Raw genomic sequence first — 16,683 nt, 5'->3', positions numbered from 1 at the left:
TTTTTTTTAATCCGCTAAAATGGATAGATCGTACCTGACGAGTACGAATGCATCCAATAAATGATAAATGGCTTTTGCAGCACCATGTTTTTGGCAGAAATCTTCTGTCTTCCACTAACTAGCTAAACTACATCTCCCTTGCATGGCATATAATATTTTTATTTTTTTTGTCTTTTTTTTTTTTTGAGGAAAGAATGGGTATAGAAAGAAATTGGGAAATCCCATTTCATTGACATCAGAGCCGAGCAAGAAATGGGGAAAGAACAAGTGTTGCCTAGTGTTGGCTACGAGATCTATGCAGGCAGATAAAAAAAAGAGAGTTTGGAGTGCTTGAGATCTCTGCGAGGAATGATCCAACGGTTGATGCCACGAAAGATGATCCATCATTCTTTCGTGCAAAAGATCCAACCCAAACCCCTACTTTAAAGGTTGTTTAAAAGCAATGCTAGACCGTGAATAAATTGTTAAACAATATCTAGCCTTCTCGTTGGAGCAAAGTATTTAATTCTCGCCTTATGATGTTAAGATAAATAGACCGCCGACAAAAAAAAAAGGGGGGGCTATTGCGGGACCTAAACAAGGATCAAATATAAACAGCTATTTTACTATTTATGAAAAGATTATTTTCATGTCTCATATTCATGATAATTAAGTTATATTAGAACAACCTTATCATTATACCAAGACTTACTCTTTAGTAGGTTGACACTTGACATATCGTGTATATAGTTTCGTAAAGTAGCTTTTATTGAGGCTGATGGGAGCTTGATGGTTGCCACTCCCTTTTTCTCACTCTCACCATCTGCAATTGCACTTGAAAGAAGCCATAGATTCAGTTCTGAAGTCAAAAAAAGAAGTTTTACAGTAGAAAATAAGATGGTTCGCCGAGGGTTATTGAATCCTAAGGTGCGCCCATGGCAATTTCAGTCTCCCAAGCTAGAGAATTCAAACTTGACCCGCAGCCTTCGTAGATCAGCTATGGAGCTCTTGTCACGCATGCAAAGAAGAGCAGCAAACATTTCTGCCCACATCGAACACTCTTCTGATGGGGCGAGGGCTCAGTAGAGGCTGTTACATAGAGGTGGGCTTGTTAAAAAAAAAAGAAAAAAAAAAAAAAAAGAAAAAAGAGAGAGAGAGTAGAGATATGCAAAAGAGTCCGCAAATGATGGGGATCATATGGGAAGACAGCTTGGGTGATGCCACCAGCCGCATTCTTGTCGTGACTCCCACCTAACGCACCCTCTCCTCATCATTGCCTTAAATAATACAAGTACAGAGCCATAGCTACTAAACCCATGGTTGATCTAGGATGAACTTACTTTATTTTTTTCTTCTTTGCTTTTTTTTTTTTTTTTTTAATGTAGATGAATCTGATCCACCTAATAATTTCTTCTGAAAAATAAAAGATTTATGAATAAGTCTACTAAGACGATCATTGACTTGCACAATTTCGTTAATCTATCCTAGTTATGTAATAATTATAGTTGACAACAATAGTAAATATTGTAAAAAAAAAGATAATAAAACTTAAAAAGTCTTGAGTTGCTGAAATGTCAAATAATTGGATTATTTCAAACATTGTCGGGTAATATTACCTACGACACTATAAAAATCATAATGTTACCATATCAATCATTATTAATATGTGAATCGTATTTGTCTATGCTAAAAAAAATGTTGTATGTGTCGGTGATACATGATATGATAGAGATAGGCTAACAGCCATCACTGACTATAGTAACTCTTTTTTTTAATTAAAACTAACACAAGCCAAAATTGGGAGGCAAGATTTTAGAAAGATCAAAAGATTATAAGTACTTGAGAAGCATATTTAACATAGTAAATTAAATATTATGAGACAATTATATATAGAGAGGTTTTGTAAATAATGCAATATGCTAATCTCAAATTGCAGAGCATGGTAAATTTCCAAATTTAAGTACAATCAAAAAAGAATCTCAAAACAAAAATTTTGTATTGTGCAATAATTTGAGTAATCAGTAACCAGAAGATTAAGATAGGATATGTTCCACCGAGGAGGGCTAGCCAATTTCAATTTTATCCATTAACATCTATCCAACAAAATGAGATTTTGTTAAGATTCTGCACTGAAAAGAAAATTACTTATTAATCTTTTAAAAAGAATTGCTTTGAATGATGGCATGAAAGCTTCTAGGTCAATTTCACGCCTACCTCCGATATTATCCTTTAAAATCATCCAGCAACTCCCCAGAAAAAAGTGATCCCATGCATAAGTAAACAGGACACAATAAGAAAGAATAAAAAATAATTAATTAACAAATATTTTAGCAGCAAAGATTTTTTTTAAGCATCATCATTGATTTCTAAAGTGATTGCAAACAGCATCACCACTAGCTCACAAATAGGGGTGGCAAAAACTATCCAAGCCAATCCTATTTCTAGAATATGTTTGGATTAAGGGTTGGGTATGGATTTAATTTTTTGATCCTAGATCAGTTGTAGGTCAAAATAATTTAGGTGAAATTGAGTCATTATTTCATATAATTTATTTTAGCTATAATTATTTAAATTATTTTGAAAAATTCTCAGCAAGATCTATAAAAAGTTGGATTTGAAAACTTAGACTAAATATATTATAGATTGAATCTTATAAAATTGATTAATAAAATGACCAGTCAGTGGACCAAGCCCGGAAATAAATTAGCTCACGGGGTTTTAGTGGCGATCATTGCGATCACCGCGAGGTACCGCACTTTGCTCGCGGTCTGACTTAATTTACAAGCCGGGCGACGACAGGTTGCCCGATCCATAGATATTTCGTACAATCTCACCAATGGTGGTTGGAGTAAAAGGCCGATCCAGTTATAAAGTTGACAGCTACGTTTCGGTGTCAAGAAACCCTTTCCTCAGCTGTGGGCTCCACGACTTCCTTCCGCCCCTCCGCCCGTTACGGGGGTGGGGCCTGCGAGATTTAGCAGCGCCCGCCGCGCGCGCTCTCTCTCTCTCTCTCTCTCTCTCTCGCCCCCAAAGATCCGGTTTTTATTTCAGATCTCGTCGCTTCACAGAGAGTAAAAGAGAGATTCTTCGGGTTTGCTCCTTTCCCTGTCTGTCCAAATCATTTCGTTTGTTTCTTTCGTCTTGTTCGTCGTTGTGGTGAGTAGAGGGAAGGGGTTTTTTTTTTTTTTTGGGGGGGGGGGGGGGAGAGAAGTGTCTCCGGTGATGCTGGGATTTCATTTAGTTCACTGGTATTGTCAGCTCAGGTAATGGGTTATTGGAATTCCAAACGGTTGATGGACTGATTTCTTGTTATTATTATTTTTTTAATTCCTGTCGGTTGTTGATCTCGTTTTCCTTTTCTTGTTGGGGACAATGGAAGCTTTTTATGTCTTTTCTTTTTTGGTAAAAGATCTCTTTTTTCCGTGATTTCAGTGTAGTTGTTCTTGCTTTGCGAAAAAGATCGAATCTTTTTCACCAAAAAAAAAAAAAAAGATCGAATCTTTATGGTACTCTTGGTCCCGCTGACTCGGTGGATCAAGATTCGATTTTAAACTCGAGATCTGGCGTTTTTCGACTCTCGGGAGATCCCCTTTTTTTTAAGCTTTTAATTTGATTCGATGATGTAGCATTTATGGTCTTATTTACTTGATGTTTCGTTGATTACATGATCGGAGCAGAGTGATGACATAAAGAGAAGGGAACGAAAGAAGGAATGGGGAGGAAGGCAAAGTGGTTTGGTACTATCAAGAAGGTTTTCAGCCCCGAATCAAGGGAAAAGAAGAGCGAGGTTTTGGATCTTTCTCCCATTCCTATGCTTCCCCAATTTGTGATTTCTAAGTGGCTCTGATCAACATATCATCTTTTCTGCCAAATTCTCAGAAATCGAAGAAGAAATCGGGATATGGGAATGCTGATCCAGTCCCAGCTCCTCCTCCTCCTCCTCCATCTCTGCCTCTGAACGAGGAGGTTAAATTAGCTGAGGCCGAGAACGAGCAGAATAATCATGCCCACTCTGGGGCGCGGGCCACTGTCGCCTCAGCGGAGGCTGCTGCAGAGGTTGTTCGCCTTACAACAGCGACGAGGTTCTCAGGAAAATCCAGGGAAGAAGTTGCGGCAATCAAGATTCAGACTGCCTTCCGAGGGTACCTGGTATATGAACCCAAATGCTCAAACCGTCTTATTGTTTCGGATAGCTTCTTTTTTATTTCTCGCTTCGCATTCTTGCAGATAAAGGCATCAATTTGTGATATTAAACTGTGATTATGATTAAAGAGCAATGCATGTTAAAACTATGATTGTGGTAACTTTAGAGGATATTATCTCTCTAAACCAGCATAGGGGTTTGAGAATTTATCTTGCCTTCAACTTCTCTTTTTCCCTTTTCCATTTAAAGATTAGAAAAGGAAGGCCTACTGCTATTATGATGGTTGAAAATGTACAATTTTAACCTTAGACATCGTCTAGTATCATATCTGAGGAATGGACTTTTTAATATGAAACCTTTCAATGTGGTTTTTCTCAGTGGTTGCAGAAGATAATAAAGAAGACCTTTCTTTTATACAAGTTTCTGGAAACTTCAATTTTTAGTTAAATCAGTTTTTGTGGCAGAAGATTGCTAGTCAAACAGTTTGCTGTTTTATAGGAGAGTTATTGTATTCTATGAATTTATGGCAAGCTTTGGTTGTTGATAACTTGGTGAACACAGTATAGTAAGATGGAGTCAAGTGCCAGACTTGCTTGTTGTTAAAAAGGATATTCAGTTTTTGCTTAATATTTTTTTGTTTCATTATTTTGTCACTTTCTAGATCAATAACTTTGAGCAACATTGCTGTTAAATTCATTTATAGAAAATAATAAAACTTCCTTAAAAGTGCATTACATATGCTCTTTATTACATCCTATACAAACATTTTTTAGCCTTGGTATGCCATTTTCTGACTCCTGCTCCCAATTCCAAGTTTCCACCTATGTCCAGTTAAAGTTACTTGGACTATGACATATTCGTAGAAAAAAGATGGAATTTGTTTACTTCCAACACAAGCTGTATGAAACCAAATTTCAAAACACTTATCATGGCTTCATGGTAGTATAATTGATAGTTATTTTTTTTTACAATTAAACAGTATATTTAATACCAACATGAAATCTACTAGGCACATATTGGACCCTATGTTTTGTTAAATTTATTGTCGACAGTTTACTTCTTCATAGAATATTGAGTTTTTGAATCTCATATATGCTTGCAAACTTTTTAATTCTTTCAACATTATATCAGGCAAGAAGAGCACTGCGAGCCCTGAGAGGACTGGTTAGGTTGAAGTCCCTGATTCATGAAAATTCTGTCAAGCGTCAAGCCACAACTACATTACGTTGCATGCAGACACTGGCAAGAGTTCAATCACAAATCTGTTCTAGGAGAATCAGGATGCAAGAGGAAAACCAGGCCCTTCAGCGGCAGCTGCTGCTTAAACGCGAGATAGAGCTTGGGAATTTGAGGGTACATACATCTACCTAGCATTTCATTTATTACATTTAAATTTGGTCTGTATTTCTGCTTTTCCCTCTTTCTTGACACAAACAAGCAGAAACCCAGATCATGCTCCAGTTTATTATTGTCGTGCTCATTTCTGTTTTTTGTCATTATAACATACCAGGGTTTGGAATAAAAGTTTTAAGTGAGAGTAATGTTTAACAAATTACCATAAATGAGACTCTAGTAAAATGAATAATGTCTTGTAGGACATCGCTTGATATCAGAACGTAGAGGCACACATATGGATTTGCAGGAAAAATAGAGAAATATGCTTTTATAAATACAACTTTCTGAGTAAGATAACTTTGCAAGCTTATTGTGAGCAACAAGATTTACCCTATCCATGATAGTTCATCTCTCTAAATCCTTATTTGCAATTTAAACCATTGTTTTAATTTACCAGCATAAGAAGTTGAAATAATGTACATTACAGTAACTTTACTTGCTTTCTGATTTCTTTTCAACTGAAATTGGAATTCTAAAAGTTGCAGCTATCCTGCCTAAAAATGGAAATTTGTTGACTTTCTGTATTTTATGGTTCCAGTTGCCTGTACCATACATGCACTTTGTGTCTTAACACCCTTTCTCACTTTTATTTTATGTTTCCAGAACTAAAAGCATTGCCTTTTCTTTTTACTTAGATTTTTTACCGGTATTTTTCTAGAGAATGGGAAATTTGTGTTAAACAGCGCAGGCAAGCCCTTAAATTATAATGTTTCGTAGGAAGTACCGGAAGCATCAGGCAGGGACTTTACAAGTGGAGGGGGGAATGCCATTTGATCTGAAAGATCTGAAGTTCTTTTATGATCATTTTTTTTTAACAATCTTCTTGGAACCAGGCTGCCTCACCATGTGATGTCAAGTTGCATAAAAAAATATGGAAGGTTTCAATAAATATCTATAAATATGCTGTGTAGATGGGACGTTCACATTCTCTGCAAGCATATTGGTCAACAGCTTTACATGTGCCTTTATTCAAATGTTAGTTAATTAAGGCACGCATGCTTGTACTGTATGTGTTTGAGTGCACGCAAGCATGCATGGATGAACAGGGTAATTCATGAGAGTGCGTGGATGTAATATATGCATGCAAGCATGACTTGGATGAATTTTGCATCTGCATTGCACCTGAGTGTTCTATATCTTTGTGCATGCATGGATGGATACATTGATGCTCCCTTTGTAGGTATGTATATGCATTAGTGCAACAGCCAACAAGTGTCTAGTTCTAGATTCAGTCCTGCATATGTATGCTAACAGATACAGGCATGCACATGTGATGGATGTAATGGAGCACGCATGCACCTGTTCGTGTATGAGCGTATGTAAGGAGGTGTCGATGGATGCATTCCTTCATCATATAAATCTGATGTGGATATTGATGTATGCAAAAATTGACATCTATTTCATGCATCTATATTTGTATGAAATGATGTTATTTCAAATCACATGCAGGCAGGGATATATTTGATGCATTTGATTTTATCTATACAAACAAATAACAGGAAGAGGCACATCTAGACAGTGCACATAGATTATGTATTACAATTGAAACTGATACCCTCTGGATTTAATTGTACACCCTATTCCATGCATAGCTTTTCATTAACAATATTTAAAATATAACTCGTTGAAAACTAAAACTGTTGTGTGTTGTGCCATCTGAGCATTGGGAGTGTTAGCAATTTGTGTCCAGGGAAACAGGATAGGTGCATATTTGTTTCTGAAACTGAAGAACTAACATGACTGCAATCAAGATTTATATTGATGGGATTTGATTCCATTTCAATTTAACCACAACTACTGGAAACTATGCTGTGGTTTCTGGTTCATTCTTGAATAGGTGGCATTTGCCTCATTATGTGCAGTTCTGTCATTGGTAAAGCAATCAAGTATTTAATTGTTGGTCCATCAGGGTCTGTTTTGTCTTTTGTGGTTTATTGCGCTTATGGTTAAGCAGTGTAGCCATCTTCAGCCCACTGATCTTTGTTTTGATAGCAGACGGAAGAGGAGTGGGACGACAGTATGCAATCCAAGCAGCAAATTGAAGCAAGTCTTCTGAGCAAGCAAGAGGCTGCAATACGAAGAGAGAGAGCATTGGCTTATGCATTTTCTCATCAGGTATTCAGCACGTTTCACTATCACATGATCTAATACTACTCCAATTTCTCCATGCAAGAGCATCAACTTATTACTCGAACTGAGCCAGTCTTCGATTCTGTTCTTTTTATCAAATGAGCATGCATGGTATTCAAAAGTGTTTTAAACTCTTCAATCGTCCAACAGTGGAAAAACTCTTCGAGGTCAGGGAACCCAATGTTTATGGATCCGAACAACCCACACTGGGGTTGGAGCTGGTTGGAGCGCTGGATGGCATCAAGGCCATGGGAGAGTCGGAGCACAACAGATAGAGAGCTCAGCATTGATCGTGCCTCTGTTAAGAGCACCAGTCACAGTGTTGGTGGAGGGGAGATAATGAAAGCTTATGCTCGGCATGACAGTAATCTAGATAGGCCCTCACACACCACTGAGAAATTAAGCCGCCCTGCCAGCCGCCAGTTTCCATCGACACCTAACTCGAGGGCATCGCTGGTTGCGGGAAAGATAAAATCAGCAAGCCCAAAAACTGGCTGGGGCCTGTCAGAGGATGACTTGAGGAGTGTAACCAGCATACAGTCGGAGCGCCCCAGGAGGCACAGCTTAGGAGGGTCATCCATTAGGGACGATGAGAGCCTAGCAAGCTCTCCAGCCATTCCTAGCTACATGGTGCCCACAGAATCAGCAAGGGCTAAGTCCCGCTTTCAGAGTCCATTGAATGGTAAAATTGAGACTTCAGATAAAGGGTCTGCGGGCTCTGTGAAGAAGAGGTTGTCTTTTCCAGTGGGAGACAAGAATAGCGTGACATCTCCAGCAAGGGTGAGGCGGCATTCAGGCCCTCCCAAGGCGGACATTGCATCCATTAAGGATATACAAATCCATTCAGACAACAATACTGGCGATGGTGAAACCAGTTAACCTGGTCAAACTTAAGAAGTCAGAGAGATGAGAAAAGCCTCAATGGAGGACCTTATTATTACGGCCAATTCATTTTCCTAATGTGATTTATTTTTATTGAATTGTTTATGGACAACACGATAGCTTATAGGGATTGCTTTGTTGTATGATTTTTTTTTTCTGCCTTTTGTTTCATTCCCTCTGTATTAATTGCTGTCCGGGGATAAACAGGAATTTGGTTTAAGTTCTACCATAGGGTGCTGGATCCTGCGACCCGACCTTTCCTGCTATTGGGTGTTGATTGTAAGATAAATGCTTGTTCATTATGGTTTCACCTTCGTATTTGGTAATGACACTGTAGGAGACTGGTTTATCAACACTATGTTTGGTAGCTGCAGTGAAGCTACCATAGATATCTATAATGATCTAAGGGCATTCAAACCATGTCAAATGCTCTGGCATTATGATGATTAGGTCTGTTTGAAGTCTCAGACTGGCAGGAATTTAAGCTGCGAGTTATTATTATATTGTAGTGACGGCGGCCGAGTAGCCTAAATGAAGATCAGATGCACGAAGACGTGGTTGGTCTCTGTAGCAAGATTTCTCCTGTACTTCTGGGTTTTCCTTAACTCCAAGTTTCTGTCCGGATGAATTGATATTAGGACTCCGGGAACTAAGATAGAGCATGGCTTGCTTATTCCTCGAACGAGCTCCAAACTAGTTGTGAAACTTTTGTTTATCGGCAAAAGAGACTAACTGATGGACTCTTTGGAACGAGAATAATATATTTCCGTCTTTCTTATTCTCATTAGCTCCAGCTTCTTTCTGCTCGTGTTGTCATCAGAAAGATTCTTCATTTGTTTGGGGGGAGATTACATGATGATTTGCAAAGCTCGCCTCTCTTTTGAATACAATACTTGTTCAGAAGGTGAAAATGAAACTGATGCAGAACCTCTATGGATATGATGGATGATGTAGGGAGTAGGGTGATCCAGAAATCCGAGCAAAGGTGTTTTGTTTCAATAAAGCAGAGAAGGTTTGGAATTGGAGAAAGCATGTTATACAACAGAGCAGCGAACTGCATGATAAGAACATGATTCATCGGTACTAGAGCAATGAGCTCCCTGACATCAAGTCATTAATGCTTTGCCTAAAGTGCAATTTCTAGATGACATAAAATTACAAAACCTTATCCCTGTAAATATTTCATCTCCATTGCACCAGTCGATACCCCCCCCCCCCACCTTTTGGTTTTTTTCGGTTATTCAGATTAAAGTGCCTAAACATGCACTTGATCTTTATGATATCTTTAAATAATATGTGAAAATTTGCCAAAGGTATATGACAAGGACATGCCAGGCAGCTTAATGTAAACCAATTTCGATGGTGCTATTGTATATGCTTTTTGAGTCTGAACCTTGGACCTTCATTATTGGAAATTAGCGATATTGACTTGATATCTCATGTTGATTCATGGATCGAGGTGACAAATAGTTGCATAAGCCCAAAAGCCGAAGGTCAATGATAGCGCAATCCAAAAGTCTGGTACTAATATAATGTTTGAAGAAAATGTTAAAGATCAATGCTGTCAGAGCAAATTCACCCTTCCTACTAACTTTATGATTCATCAGAACAATACAGACAAGTGGGTTTACAAAATACAACTTCATGCAGAATTGCTGAATATGAGAATCGAGAACACAGAAATTTTAGTTGCATTTCCCTGCAGTAAGAGTACCAGGTATAAGATAGTCAAGAATTTTATTTCCCAGAAAAGATAGTCAAGAATTTTACCGTACGTTTTCTTTTCTTGTAAAGAATGACATTGAATAAAAATAATAACAAAAAAATCCAACATCTGTTAGGGTGGTCTCAACATTGATTGCACTTTTGACTCATCAAATTTGACAAAGCCCATTACTTAAGCAACCCGCAGATCCACCTTTCAATCAGAGAATGCAAGAAAGCCATGGTACCCTGATACAATAATTAATCCTTGGATTGGAAATGATTGCAGCCCAATTTTCTTATAGCCCTGTGAGGACCAATCTTTGTTATTTAGTCTCTTGCCGGTAATGTCACTTTGCACCAACCTGCAACCAGAAGGGCTTGAACTTTCTCTACTTCAGAACAGCTGCTAGTTGATAGCGGTTCTACAGATTTAACAGCAGCCATGCTTCAAGCTTGCTTCCTTTTAATAGCAGAGAGCCAGAACAGAGGTATACACGGTTACATATTTAAATTCCGTACAAAGAGAGTAAAGAGAGTTCCGAAGCCGGGGAGCCAGCTTTCCTTTTTATTCTGCTCTTTTATTAGATGTAGCTGTCAGAGGACACTTGGCAGTGAATGCACAGAACTGACATTTCCACCTCTCATCCTGCGAGACATAATTAGCATCTCGCTCTCCCAACCAGAACTTGAGGCACTCTTGGACCTGAATCTTAAACCACAGAGCATCATAAGAAAAATGATATTCCTCAAGCAACGAATGATCTGACTGCAATTCATATCTGGATCAAGGGGGGGAAGCGAGATGTGAAATTTGTCACCGTGTAATCGAACATAAACACTTGGTATATGCTTTCAAAAATTTGCAGCATGAAATTACTTCTGAATTTATGAAGTCATAATTACCTCAAGAGGAGCTGCCCCTGAGATGGAGAGAGCAAACAACAGGCGTCTCGAAAATATGTAAACACATCTTCAAGTGTCTGCACATCCAGAATATAGAATGTTTACAACAGAGTTCGTTTACATTCAAGTTTAACAGATGCAAAGAAGACTGTGGATGAGAATTTTGCAGAAAAACATTCACAGAAGACTTTCTCTTTTCTTTTCTTTTCTTTCTTTGCTGGCAAGGTGTTTATTTACTTGAATAGGCTAAGCATTCTTCATTCCATTGTATGCATGTGCAAAATTCTGCTTATTGCTTCAAGTCACACGACAGGATATAAAAGGACAGCTTCTGAGGAATTAAAACCCACGTTTCACAAGCATCCCATACTTTATGAAGTATATAGCCAATCACTGATTAATATTAATGAGCAAAATGCATATTCAAATTAGCCTAATGCATGCGCAGTATTGACTATGCGCACACAAAGACAGCCAAGAAATTTATATAAAAAAATGTTTGTTCATTCAAATCAGTACTCACGTAAAAAGGAACCCAAAATTAAGTATATAGAAAGAAATATGTTACCTTTGCATGAAAGCCTAATGAAGCAATGTACTCTTTAACTTCCCCAGATAATGTGTATAGGGGATTCAAGTTAAAATGGTTGAAGAAATGATCAGTAGGAAATGTATCGGCAACCAAATTGTCCCATAGATACTTATAGCACATCAACTGAAGCCTGCAAGCATAAACAAAATATCCCTATAAAGACTAGATCCGCATGCTGCTTCTACAAGCAAATTGACATGTCATTTCACTAAAAAAATATTAAACATAAATGATTCAATAATGAAATAGTGTTGCACAGAAATCCTGAACAAAATAATGTTGTATGGAGATCCTTAACACTAAAGCTGTTCTATTTATTGGCACCATTTTAGGTAAGCAAATAAAAAGCAGCTTTACTTGACATAATAACTAGTCCTACAAAAGGGAAAGGATTACCTTTCCAAACTATCCAATTGCTGGCTCAAACATCACTAAACCACATATTTGCGAGTTTGCTAGCAGGCTCTAAATGAAGGCATATGTCAGAAACAGGGACATCATATGATATTTCTTTGAAATTACAAAATGGTATAAATATGAATTTCTAGTGACAAAAAGGGCTGAAAAATTAAATGGAAAGTTGTGCCAAATTTACAAATTTAAAACATGACAAGTTAACTGATTAACAACCATGGTAAGTAAACAAGAATATAAGCTCAACAAAAGTTTACAGCATGAATGCAAGCAAAATTAGAACTCTTGGCCTATTCTTAAACCATTAAGCAACTGATATTCATTTTCCTTTTCTTTGCTTGACTAACAAAAATAAAATTAGTGGATAGATTCAAAAAAATACAAGAACAATGATGTAAAAAGCCGAATCTAGAAAAATCACAAAAATAAACATGACTTATTAAGTTCAAAGAGGATGTCAAACACCAGAAGTGACAGACTGAGAGCCATATCTAAAAAATACTAGGTTTTTTGAACAACATAATGCAACAACGTTCATGATCTAGGATAAGATGCTTGCAGGACATTTCTTTGTTCCCTACAATGCAAGAGTCCAAAAGGCACCAGAGAAGACGTAAGGTGATACGATTTTGAATCTCATATTGGCCTTTCTCTGTAGGCCTCGCATCAGTATGAAAAAAAACAGGGTTGACAATGAGCTTAGGCCACGTAAGGCTCTTCTTAATTGAAATTCTATAACCCTATAAACCCTCATAAGAACCTCGGTCATGTTTCACCTTGATCCTTAGCTATGTGCAACAGAACCTTATTGTTCGCACTACACACGATCCAAATGAATAACCTGAAAACAGAATAAGACCAAGCAAGAGATTCATCTGTTGAAATCTTTTAAGTGGTACCTGGTAATGCCTTGACTACCTAACTATCAAGGGTTTATACATTGGTAGAAATCTTGTGTTCAGGAGAACATAAAAATTTAGCATGCCCTTAATAACATTGATTAGAAATTGCACAAAAGATAAATAATAACATTTTCCAAACAGATAACAGTGACAAGGAGAAATGGAAAAGGAGCATACCTTGCATTCCTCTTTTGTGCTTCTGAAGGAAGTGTAGCTTTATAGCGTGTTTTTGTGTCTACCAAAATGGGGTTTAGAGTAGCTTCATTTACGGGCATTCGGATTTCATCAACCACTCCAATCATCCATACACCCTCGACAACTCCTATACTGACAAAAATATTAATGTCATTCATCAAGAATGCTTTTAAGTTGATAAACAACATAGGAAGTATTACGAAGATGAGAAGGTAATGCTCATATCGTGTAAGTGGGTAATGATGAAACATTTTCACTCTGAAGTCTCTCAATTATGTTAAAATTTCAAAAGTCTCTCAATGATGCTAAAATATAGTGAATCCACACAGCATAATAAGATTATGATATACCACAAAAGTTTGGAAAAAAAATAGTCATCGTGAGACTTGCTAAGGAACACACCCTTCTTAAATTCATGCATTTCCAAGCCATGGCACCAACTTTTGCCTTTATCAAACATAATCACATTATTATTACCACATTGGTTCTCGATCTACATTCTTTCCGTAGATGATAATCATAAGTCTCAATTGACTGGTTGACTGTCCCTGTCCTGCTTTTAGAACGCAACCACCTAACATCCAATATTGGTTGAGCTCCTTTTGTGCACATTTACCCAATATATGTCCAGAAAGTTATCTGTACGGTAACATGCTATATCATTACCTTCAGTAGCCTTTCTTCAAGTCTCATTAGTAAAAGCTATAAAGCCATTGCACCACATTCAGTTCATTCAAATATGTATAAAACATCCTAAATATTTCCTGACACACTGCACAATACATGGTTCTATGAAGCACTGGAGATCCATTAGGATTAAATGGAATCAGAAAGCATAAATAGAGTGGCAATTATTATGAATATGCGGCAAGACAGAAATAGTGGTAGAAAGCATAAATCATTTCCATTTAAGAAAAAAATGAATCGACATTTTTGGACAATAAGTATATGAGGGGAGAAAGATTCAACTCATGAGATAGTGATACAGCTGTATAACCAAAATCAAAATACATATTCTAAATTGTGTTTACTCAGCAAAAAAAGAATAGATTAATCAAGTATCAGTGCAGTAACAGCTATCAAAAAACTAAGAGCAGAAACATAAAACGGAAGAAAACATCTGATGCAATTAACCATAACCTGAGATAGGCCGCATCAGATGCATCCGAAGTCCACTGTTAAGTTACTTATGAAGAAAAGGAAATAGACTCACACTGGAAGCTCACGAGTTAAACCTTCAAACATTAACTGGTTTGCTCCAACAATAAAATTCATGAACTTCACCGCCCATGAGTCTTCAACAGACTTGATCTGAACTTCTACCTTTTCTCCAACCTGCTCTCCAACTTAATGTGTCAGTCATGTTTTCCAACATAACCCACAAGTTTAAAGGGAAGAAATATAATAAGGAAAAGAAAGAGGGGAGGAGAGAAAAAAGAATCAGAGTTTTTGATTATTTGTATCAAAAAAAAAACCGACACCAGTCATACAGTAGGACACAGAAACAGCACTTGACAAGTTAGATCCATCACTATGACGCATGAAGGTATAGGTAGAATAGTTAGCATAAAAAGCATCAAGCATCAGGAATAAACAATGTGTACCAACATAAAGGAGGTACAGAGAGTGCATATTTCTAGCAAGCACTTGAACAGACTGTACAATGTATTCAATTTCTTATGCTCCGCATACTGGTCTCATGCTCAAACTAGTTTTATAATTCTATTTGGTCTCTATTTTCTCACCTCTTTTTCAAGTTGGGTATGGCGGTCAGAGCCTGCTTTCATAGCTTCAGTTCTTCTCGGCTTCCCGTGCAGTAGGACAAATTCCATTTGCTTTTCACACCATTCCTGGTACTCATCAAAAATCGCCAAATTAGATAATGGAGATCGCGCGCAAAGCTTTAAACGGTATGGGAAACGTTACCCTTCTAATTCTAAAGAGCGAGTGCACAATAGAAAGGTGTAGCCTGATGTACATCTAAATGGATGAGCAAAGATTCAAATGCTAAAAATGTAGCAAATTGGAGATTCTAAACACCAATTAGAGGAGGTAGCGATGTCCATATTCCTTCACTCAGGTCACATATTTCTTCTTCCAAGGAAAAGAAGAGAACATGAAGCCTAATTCAAATTAGAAGAGTGATAAGGTTCCAAAAATTTTTCCTTTGGGGGCTTCAGAGGAGGGAACGTACCGTGGCGGTGATGTCGGTGACGGTGAGGCCCCTCCTGGAGCGAAACTGGTGGAGGAGCGACTTGGGACGGGACGATCCCGCGGAATCCTCGATGTCGGGGGGCGCCGGCAGGGGGCGGAAGCAGGCGGTGGAGTGGAAGGAGCCCGTGGGTCTCCGGAGAGGGGAGAGGATGGAAGGCAGCGCGGAGACGAGGGCAAGACGAGCGGGAGAGGAAGACAAAGAGGAAGAGGAGGAAGTAGAGGAGAGAAGGGGACGGGTGGAGGCGAGGGCGGCTTCGATAAAGGCCATCTCCTGTTCGCTCACGATCTCCACCGGGACTGGGATTGTCTTAACCTGTTCTTCGCTGGTGGTGTTGGCGTTATTATAAAAGGAGGAGGGGTCGTTCATGGCGGTTCGGGTCTTTCGGATCGAGGCAAAACCTGGGTCGCCGCCGTTGTCGTCGTCGTCGGAAGTACGCCCTCTTCTTGGTTTTTTGTTTTTTTTTTCGGCAGGATGTGTGGAATTCGAGCGTTCATGTCCCCCGCCGCTAAAAGGGGATCCTCGTCCACAGGTTGCGCGCTAGTATCAACTTTGAAAAGCTTTTGTCATCCCAGCATTTTCAGGAAAGAAAACTAGCAACAAAGTCGGTTTTTTTCGAATTATCTTTCAAATTATGGTGAGCGAAAATATTATCTTTCAAATTAAATCTGGAGAGGCCAATAAAACTATAAATTGAATGACCTTATTTATGACTGACCATTATGAAAGACTTGGGTTGAAGAGAGAAAGTTTCCTAGAGCACTGAGGTTTGCTATATTTTGATATTTTTTAGATGTATTTGATGAGCTATCGTCCTACTCCGACATGGAACCACCCAAACTCCGCCGAGTGAGCCGACCACGACCAAAGAGCGAGCTGACCACGGCCAGAGAGCAAGCTGACTTCGGCCCCGCCAAAGATCGGACGACCTCGGACTCTCCGAAGGCCGAGCTGATCTCGGCCCGGCTAAGAGCCAGGCTGACCTCGGCCCCGCCAAGGCTAGGCTGACCTCGGTCCACCGAAGGCCCGAGCCGACCTCCACCAGAGGTCCGTGCAGACCTTGCCAAGCATATATCGTGGTTATCACCTGCAGCAGTCTCACCGTACTGTACTTTGCTTGATGGCCACACTATGACGTGTTAACCAGGGCTATACCCTGCTACACCTGCTAGGGGTCATACCCAGCCTGCCAAGGGCTATACCTCCGCCACCGGGGCACTCTGGTAAG

The 16,683-nt window shown here is 38.7% G+C and overlaps 2 protein-coding genes across 5 annotated transcripts; one reads left to right on the top strand and one right to left on the bottom strand.

The window, feature by feature from the left end:
- Positions 1-2,968: 2,968 nt before the first annotated feature.
- Positions 2,969-8,840, top strand: LOC103706656 (protein IQ-DOMAIN 1). Of its 3 annotated transcripts, none has more exons than XM_026804500.2 (6): positions 2,969-3,070; positions 3,657-3,766; positions 3,859-4,128; positions 5,255-5,476; positions 7,514-7,633; positions 7,799-8,840. In XM_026804500.2, exons 2-6 carry the CDS (start codon positions 3,692-3,694, stop codon positions 8,525-8,527), a joined length of 1,416 nt encoding a protein of 471 aa, XP_026660301.2. In that variant the 5' UTR covers positions 2,969-3,070; positions 3,657-3,691; the 3' UTR covers positions 8,528-8,840. The 3 variants fall into 3 exon arrangements, with proteins under 3 accessions (XP_026660301.2, XP_008789058.2, XP_038988968.1); XM_008790836.3 differs by lacking the exon at positions 2,969-3,070 and adding an exon at positions 3,077-3,242; XM_039133040.1 differs by lacking the exon at positions 2,969-3,070 and having other exon boundaries at positions 3,366-3,766.
- A 1,408-nt stretch (positions 8,841-10,248) lies between these two features.
- LOC103706657 (exonuclease V, chloroplastic) lies at positions 10,249-16,012 on the bottom strand. Of its 2 annotated transcripts, none has more exons than XM_017842676.3 (7): positions 15,438-16,012; positions 14,989-15,093; positions 14,457-14,578; positions 13,226-13,375; positions 11,709-11,862; positions 11,141-11,217; positions 10,249-10,940 (listed from the first exon to the last, which is right to left on the bottom strand). In XM_017842676.3, exons 1-7 carry the CDS (start codon positions 15,822-15,824, stop codon positions 10,832-10,834), a joined length of 1,104 nt encoding a protein of 367 aa, XP_017698165.1. In that variant the 5' UTR covers positions 15,825-16,012; the 3' UTR covers positions 10,249-10,831. The 2 variants fall into 2 exon arrangements, with proteins under 2 accessions (XP_017698165.1, XP_008789060.1); XM_008790838.4 differs by having other exon boundaries at positions 10,249-11,016; positions 15,438-16,011.
- Positions 16,013-16,683: the final 671 nt, after the last annotated feature.

Source organism: Phoenix dactylifera, chromosome 13 (assembly GCF_009389715.1).
Source record: "Phoenix dactylifera cultivar Barhee BC4 chromosome 13, palm_55x_up_171113_PBpolish2nd_filt_p, whole genome shotgun sequence".
NCBI classification, from domain to species: Eukaryota; Viridiplantae; Streptophyta; class Magnoliopsida; order Arecales; family Arecaceae; genus Phoenix; species Phoenix dactylifera.
This window is presented reverse-complemented; position numbering and strand designations above follow the sequence as displayed.

Coding starts and splice junctions, on each gene's coding strand:
- LOC103706656 (XM_026804500.2), top strand. CDS start 3,692: ATGGGGAGGAAGGCAAAGTGGTTTGGTACTATCAAGAAGGTTTTCAGC. Junction 3,767..3,858: donor CAAGGGAAAAGAAGAGCGAG/GTTTTGGATCTT, acceptor CCAAATTCTCAG/AAATCGAAGAAGAAATCGGG. Junction 5,477..7,513: donor TAGAGCTTGGGAATTTGAGG/GTACATACATCT, acceptor TTTTGATAGCAG/ACGGAAGAGGAGTGGGACGA.
- LOC103706657 (XM_008790838.4), bottom strand. CDS start 15,824: ATGAACGACCCCTCCTCCTTTTATAATAACGCCAACACCACCAGCGAA. Junction 14,579..14,988: donor ATACCCAACTTGAAAAAGAG/GTGAGAAAATAG, acceptor GTTGGAGAGCAG/GTTGGAGAAAAGGTAGAAGT. Junction 13,376..14,456: donor TTAACTCGTGAGCTTCCAGT/GTGAGTCTATTT, acceptor TATTTTTGTCAG/TATAGGAGTTGTCGAGGGTG.